This window comes from Molothrus ater, chromosome 11 (genome assembly GCF_012460135.2).
Source record: "Molothrus ater isolate BHLD 08-10-18 breed brown headed cowbird chromosome 11, BPBGC_Mater_1.1, whole genome shotgun sequence".
Lineage (NCBI taxonomy): Eukaryota > Metazoa > Chordata > Aves > Passeriformes > Icteridae > Molothrus > Molothrus ater.
This window is the reverse complement of record NC_050488.2, coordinates 4,435,617-4,442,863: the sequence shown is the minus strand read 5'-3', so window position 1 is coordinate 4,442,863 and position 7,247 is coordinate 4,435,617. Positions and strand designations below refer to the sequence as shown.

The window sequence follows — 7,247 nt, the reverse complement described above, 5'->3', positions numbered from 1 at the left end:
CCGGCGCGGGAGGGCGGGCGGGAGGGGCGCGCTCCCCCCGAGCGGCGGCCCCGGGCCGCGGCCCCCCGTTGCGGTCGGAGAGGCGTGCAGGTGAGCGCCGCGCCGCGCCGGACCGGGGGCGAGGGGGGCCGGGCCCGGCGGGGGGGGCGTTGCTGGCATCTGTCGCCGTCCGGCCCGGGGCTGCCCCCAACTCTCCTCCCGACCCCGGGGGCCCGGGACGTCCCGACGGGGCCGCGCGTATCCCTGTCCGGTGCGTGCGCGCCCCGACGGCCGCCCGCCGCCGCACTGCCCCCGCCGGCACCCGCGTCCCGCAGAGCCCGAGCCCCGACGGGCGCCGTGGGCACAGCGAGCTGCCGGAGCCCGGCTCCCCCCGCGCCTCCCCGCTCGCCCCCCCGGGCCGCTGCTGTCCTGGTGCCGCCCCCGTCTCCGCGAGGAGCCCGGGGAACCGGGCCGGCACCGCGGGAGCGGATGCTGCCGGGGAGCCTCTCTCCCCGTGCCCCCGCCGCCGAGCATCCCCTCCCGGACCCCGCACCTCTCTCTCCCGCAGTCCGCTCCCTTCCCGCTGCCGCAGCGCTCCGAGCCGGCCAAACGCAGATCTCCCTGCGGTGCGCGGCCCGGGCTGTCCCTCCGCACACCCCGGGCCGGGGGCGGCGGGACTCCCCCGGCCCTGTCTCAGCCCCAGCCCGGCGGCTCCGCGGGCAGCGCTGGGCCGGCCGGCCCCTCCGCCTCCCCTCCGCCTCCCGCTGCCTGCACTAGCAATATTTCGGTCCGTCTTAGCCCGGCTGCGTTTTCTGCCTGTCCCCGGTACATCCTTCCCCCGGGACGTGGGGGCGGGATGACGGGGGGAACCCCCCACGGACATGTCCAGGGCAGCTGCAGGTGGAAGCGGGGCTGCAGATGAAATACCAGCCGGTGGCACCTCACGCCGTGGGGCAGAGCGGGGGGTCGGGGGCTGGGGGGCCCCGCTGGCGAGGGCTGCACGGCTGCGTCATCCCTCCGTGCCATCCCCACCCGGCCACCCACTTCCCCGCTATTGTCTTACACCCGCTGTTGCTTCTGCTCCCAAATTAGACTCTTGGAGGGGGGTGCTGGCTGCGTGCGGGTGCCAGCGCAGCACAGAGCCTTCCCCCCGGCACCCCGTGGAGGGAGCACTCTTCCCTTTGCCCACCTCTTGCCTGGCTGCCCCTGCTCCGGGGGGGTGCTCTCACCTGTGGGGTGCAGGTGCTGACCCCGATGTTGGGCTGGGTACCAGCCTCCCTTGTGGGGTATCCCAGGAGCGCTGATCCCCTCGAAGCCAGCCTGGGGCAGGGAAGGATGGCAATGCTCAGCCCTGGCAGGATGGGTGGCCACTAAACCAACGGGAACTAATTTTATGAGCGCAGATTAGCTGAGTGCTCCCATAGACAGCAATAAAATCCCGATATATCATCCCATCCCGGTCCCCTTCCCAGCTAATCCTGGCACCGTGCCCCCAGTGCTGGCAGCCTGCCCATCTGCCAGCCAGCCCTGCCCCTGATGGTCTGTGGCACTGAGCCCACCGCCCCTCCAGCAGCTGCCAGGACAGCCCTCATTCCCCTTGGCCAGGTACAGTGGCACGGCAGAGCTGGTGTCGTGTGGCATGGGGACACAGAGGTGCCAGGCAGGGCATGTTTGCCGGGAGAGCTGCTGGGATGAGTCAGGAGTAGGCTGGAAAATCTCATCCAAACTGGGGCACAAGCAGTGGTGTCCCATGGGTGCTCTTCTTCTCTTTTGGGACTTGGTGCATGCTGGGCAGGGCTCTTACTTGGTGTGGGCTCTCCTGGCAGGACGGTGCCTGAGTGCCTTGCAAGCTGGGAGCATCCATCCTGGGGGCATCACTCCAGCAGGCATAGAGGCAGGTCAGCCCCAGAGGGTGGAGGCAGGAAGGAGCATCCCCCCATTCCCTGGCTCACCGCACTCACGTCCCACCCAGGTTTGGGTCAATCACCCCAGGGAGCACTTCAGTGCATGCCCTGGGTGCTGCAGGCAGCACGCCTTCCTCCCAGGGCCTGCACAGCAGGGATGGATGGGGCTGTGCACCTGCAGGTGGGTCGGGTGCTGCCGGGTGCTGCCCGTCCCTGCCCCCTCCCAAGGATGTGCCGCTTTCTGCATCTTCAGCTCCCATTGCCATAGCAACAGGCTCGGCGCTTGGGTACCCGCGATGCCGGCTCCCGCATCCCGCATCCCGCAGCCATCCTGCCCGCAGCCCTCGCCACCGGGCTGCCAGCACGGCACAGCACGGCACAGTGTGGTGTTTGGGAAGCTTTAGCCTGGGCAAGGGGTGCCTCCAGCACAGTCCCAGCTTCCCATCACAAGGTCCCACTCAGACCCATCTGAGAGGTCTGGGGGGCCCTAGGCAGCTCTGTCATCTTCTGAGCTGTCAAAAAATAATGTCAGCTGAAACTTCCTCCCGCTAACACGGTGGGAAAGGGGAAGAAATCACTTTATGTGATCAATTTGCTTTTCTGGGAAGCATCCAAGAAGGATCTGGTTTTGAAGAGTTCCCAACAGGGAAGCAAGGGGTAAAGCATCCTTCCTAAAGGGCTGGAGAAGCTGGCATCTGCCAAGGCTGGTGTCCTGACTGCTGCCAGTGGCACCTCTGAGCTGCAGTGCCACCTGCCTGGTGCCACAGTCAGGGCTGGTTGGGGTTGGCAAGCTGAGACTGGTGTAACCCATTGCATATGTGACAACGTGTGACAATGCTCTGCCTGGGGAGGCCCCATCTGCTGAAATGTTACCGTGGGCAAGACTGGGCTGAGAAACAGGAAAGGATCCGTTCACCTCCACTTGTCTCCTCAGTGGGTGCTCCAGGCACTGTGCTAACCCTGGCTGCTAATTAATCACTAATAATCCACCAACAGGGGCCAGAGGGGGAAGCTTGTGGCTGTGCTGGCAGCCTGGGCCCAGGCAGAGGCTGGATGCCACGGGCACGGATGCCCATCGGTGGGGCTGGGCACATGGCGGCTGGCGGCAGCTGCAGAGCATGAGCAGCCGCCGTGCTCAGGTTCCACATTAATTGGCACAGCTTGGGAGGGTCTGCTGTGGCTCCAGGGGGGCGGCAGTGCCGGGGCACTCACTGCCTCTCCCTGCCCTGCCAGCACCGGGCCCTGCGATGCCGTTTGGCTGCGTGACGCTGGGAGACAAGAAAGATTATAACCAGCCGTCTGAGGTGACCGACAGATATGACCTGGGCCAGGTCATCAAAACGTGAGTTGGTCCCTGCACAGCCCCATGGATGCCCTGGGGAACCCCAGCCACCTGTGTGGGCTCTTGGGGTACTGAGGAGTGGCACAACACTGCCTCTGGGGGCTCTGGGGGTGCTGGTCCCCAGCTGGGCTGGGATTGCAGGGTGTATTTTGGGGTGGCTTTACCCTAATTAGACCCTCTTGCTTGTGGGTTGCATGGGGGACATTCACAGCTAGCTCTAAGGAAAGCAGTGAGCTTTCCCACTGCTGCTGGCTGCAGCTGGGCAGCTTCCCATATCCCTCCCTCCTCCCCTCAAGATTTGCAGGGATTGCAGCAATTCCACACGATCCTGGCTCCCTGGAGCATTTTGTGAATCAGGAGGGCTCAGCCACAGCAAAGGAAAGACAGATGTCACTTGGGGGGCAGTGGAGCACTGCTGCTTCCCCAAACTTTTATTGCCATGCTGAGGAACCTGTTAGGATGCACTCCAAAAAATGAAGCCCTCACACCCCTTGAGAGAGGGTTGACCACAAAATAGACACTAGAATTTTTTCCATCAATTTCCAAAACACCTGCTTGGAACAGAGGTCACACCTGGCAGGGTCACGCTGGGTGGCAGTGGGGACCTCGGTGCTCTCAGATTTTCGCTCCATCCTCTGGGCACTTTGTCCCAAAGCCCACAGGTCACTGTTCCCCTCCACCCAGGGCAGTGGCCGTGAGGATTTCAGCGCAGCTGGGGGGATTGGAAAGCCAATGGCTTTGCTGGAGCAGTGCCAAGTGCCCCCCGGGGCTCCCCTGCAGCTGCAGCCTGGCCATGGGCTCAAGCACCATGAATAATAGAACAGAAACACTGCAGCTACCGGCGGCACATCTCCCTTTGTTTCTCCCCGACTGCTGTGCTGATGTTAATGTTGGGTGTGCTGCTGTTCCACCTTGGCACGAGTGGCTTTGCAGTGGGTCTTACCCCTCCTGTCCTGAGGATGGGGCTTTTTAAACAGCAAATTCTCCCCCTTCCATATCAATTTGCTTCTTCCATATCAGTTGCTTCTCACTGCTGCTTTTTCTACCCCTCCAAAGTGTTTTTGAGCCACAGCTTTCTTCTACTTCTGTGGCATCCCCCCTGACTGCAGGGATCTGGGGGAATGCTGGTGGGCTCAGGGACCACCTAAGCACCTCAGTCTCAGTGGTCCCCAGGAACGGGGTGATGTCTGGGGGTACCCTTGCAGGGAGGAGTTCTGTGAAATCTTCCGGGCCAAGGAGAAGACAACAGGGAAGTTGTACACCTGCAAGAAGTTTCTGAAGCGGGATGGGCGGAAAGTGCGGAAGGCAGCCAAAAACGAGATCATCATCCTCAAAATGTGAGTGCTGGGGCTGGAGGGGATCCTGTGCTCCTGGGCAAACTGGGAACTCCTGCCCATGCCCCTGTCTCTCTGCAGGGTGAAGCACCCCAACATCCTACAGCTGGTGGATGTCTACATCACCCGCAAGGAATACTTCATCTTCCTGGAGCTGTAAGTTTGGGACATTTGGAAGTGGGGAGGGGGTGGCCCCGCCAGGGCTGGGTCTCGGCAGAGCTGCTGTCTGCAGGGCCACTGGCCGGGAGGTCTTCGACTGGATCCTGGACCAGGGCTACTACTCGGAGAAGGACACCAGCAATGTCATCCGGCAGGTGCTGGAGGCTGTCGCCTACCTGCACTCACTCAAGATCGTCCACAGAAACCTCAAGGTGGGTGGCAGGGGGTGGGAGCACCCATGGGTGCTGCCATGCCCCCCATCCTGGCACTCACAGTCCCTGTGCTGGCAGCTGGAGAACCTGGTGTACTACAATCGCCTGAAGAACTCCAAGATCGTCATCAGTGACTTCCACCTGGCCAAGCTGGAGAACGGGCTCATTAAGGAGCCCTGTGGCACCCCTGAGTACCTGGGTGGGTGAGAGCCAGCCGGGTGGGCATGCAGGGGCGGGCAGTGCTGGGTCCCAGCAGGTCCCTACTGCTCCTTACCATCCATTCCTTACTACCTGCTGCTGCACTTCCCATTCCCCATCACCCTGGGGGCTGATCCTGGGTGCTTCCAGTGGGTGCCTCCCACTCTCATCACGCCAGGGCCAAGATGGGATGGGCCATGGCTGGGGACCCCGGGGGATGGTTGCTCTTTGTCTCTGGCAGCTCCGGAGGTGGTGGGGCGGCAGCGGTACGGGCGGCCGGTGGACTGCTGGGCCATCGGCGTCATCATGTACATCCTGTGAGTGTGGGGTGAGGGATGGGGTATCTACAAGGGCTCGGGGCTGGGGTGGGACTGAGCCCCCCACTACGTTCCCCAGCCTCTCGGGAAACCCCCCTTTCTACGAGGAGGCAGACGAGGATGACTATGAGAACCACGACAAGAACCTCTTCCGTAAAATCCTGGCTGGGGACTATGAGTTTGACCCGCCCTACTGGGATGACATCTCGCAAGCGGGTGAGCCCCACACTGGGGGGGGTACGTGGGGTCCCATGTTGTCCCCTACCAGTGCTGACTTCTCCCCCTGTGCCCCCAGCTAAGGAGCTGGTGACACGCCTGATGGAGGTGGAGCAGGACCAGAGGATCACGGCAGAGGAGGCCATCTCCCATGAGTGGTGAGCAGCGGCAGGGTCAGATAGGGAGCCAGGGGGACTGGCAGGGGCTGCTCACGCCTCACTGCCTCTCCAGGATCTCTGGGAATGCTGCCTCTGACAAGAACATCAAGGATGGCGTCTGTGCCCAGATCGAGAAGAACTTCGCCCGGGCCAAGTGGAAGGTGGGTGTGGGTGTGCCGTGCCTCCATGTCCCCTCTCAGCCAAGGCCAGTCCCCCACCGTGGGGCAAAGAGCCTGGTGGGGCTGCCAGTCCCTGCCCCTTCGCCAGCCCCACACCCCCCCGTGTCTTCCCCACAGAAAGCCGTGCGAGTGACCACGCTCATGAAACGCCTGCGGGCGCCCGAGCAGTCGGAGACGGCGGCAGCCCCGGCCCCAGCAGCGGCTCCGACCCCGGCAGCGGCTCCGACCCCGGCAGCGGCTCCGACCCCGGCAGCTACCACGGCCCCAGCAGCTACCACGGCCCCAGCAGCTACCACGGCCCCAGCGGCGACCCCGGCCCCAGCGGCGACCCCGGCCCCAGCGGCGACCCCGGCCCCGGCGGCGACTCCGGCCGCCGCCCCGGCTCCCGCCGCCGCGGCCGCGGAGCCCGCGACCACAGAGCCCGCCACCGCCACCGACATGGCCCCGGCCCCCGCCACGGAGCCCGCAGCCCCCTCCGCCACCGCCCCGGAGCCCGCAGCCCCCGGCACGCCGCCCGCCGCCGCGCAGCCCCCGGCCCCCGGCACACCGGCCGCCACCACATGTACCGAGGCCGGGGCCGCCGCCGAGCCCCCCAGCGAGCAGAGCGGCTGAGCGGTCCCCGCGCCCCCTGTACATAGCCCCGGCATGGCCCCCAAGCCCCGCCTGCGCCCCCTTTTCTACGTGCCCCGCCGGAGAGCCGGCCGCGGGGCAGAGCCCTGCATGGCGCCCGTTCCCCCGTGTCCTCCCAGCTCTCTCAGTCTGTCCCCCGCCGCCGTCCCCTGCCCCGGGGATGCCCAGAGACGCGGGGCAGCCCCGCTCGGCCGCACGCCCCGCAGCGCCGGGGGGCGTCCGGGGCCCCCCGGGACACGCGTGCATGTGCGGGACCGCAGGCGGGGCCGCCCGGGACGGAGCGGGGGCCGTCCCGGAGACCCCCTCTCCGTCCCGGGACTCCCGGGGGGGGGACACGGGGACCCCCGCCCGGGGGCAGCCGCACGGCCCCCCACGCGTTGTGCCTGGAGGACCCCCGGTGCCCCCCCCGTGCCCCCTCCCCGGTCCCCGCTTCCCCCCTCGCAGCTGCATGCCTGCAGGGCCGGCTCTGCCCGCGGCTGCCGCCGCCGCCCCGCGCCCCGCCGCTGTATCTCTGGCAAATAAAGACCCCGCTGAGGACAAACTGAGACAGCACCAGCGCCGCCTGCCCAGTCTCTCTGTGGGGCAGGGGGGCTGCCGCGCCTGCCGGCAGCGCGGCGCT

The 7,247-nt window shown here is 65.9% G+C and overlaps 1 protein-coding gene across 1 annotated transcript; it reads left to right on the top strand.

Moving 5' to 3' along the window:
* CAMKV (CaM kinase like vesicle associated) lies at positions 1 to 7,173 on the top strand. The gene is made up of 11 exons (XM_036390797.2): positions 1 to 90; positions 3,117 to 3,225; positions 4,431 to 4,562; positions 4,641 to 4,715; positions 4,792 to 4,930; positions 5,009 to 5,129; positions 5,370 to 5,445; positions 5,525 to 5,661; positions 5,741 to 5,819; positions 5,893 to 5,980; positions 6,116 to 7,173. The coding sequence occupies exons 2-11, from the start codon at positions 3,131 to 3,133 to the stop codon at positions 6,608 to 6,610; spliced, it is 1,437 nt and encodes a 478-aa protein (XP_036246690.1). The 5' UTR covers positions 1 to 90; positions 3,117 to 3,130; the 3' UTR covers positions 6,611 to 7,173.
* The last annotated feature ends 74 nt before the right edge of the window (positions 7,174 to 7,247 follow it).

Coding starts and splice junctions, on each gene's coding strand:
- CAMKV (XM_036390797.2), top strand. CDS start 3,131: ATGCCGTTTGGCTGCGTGACGCTGGGAGACAAGAAAGATTATAACCAG. Junction 5,446..5,524: donor GGCGTCATCATGTACATCCT/GTGAGTGTGGGG, acceptor TACGTTCCCCAG/CCTCTCGGGAAACCCCCCTT. Junction 5,981..6,115: donor TCGCCCGGGCCAAGTGGAAG/GTGGGTGTGGGT, acceptor TCTTCCCCACAG/AAAGCCGTGCGAGTGACCAC.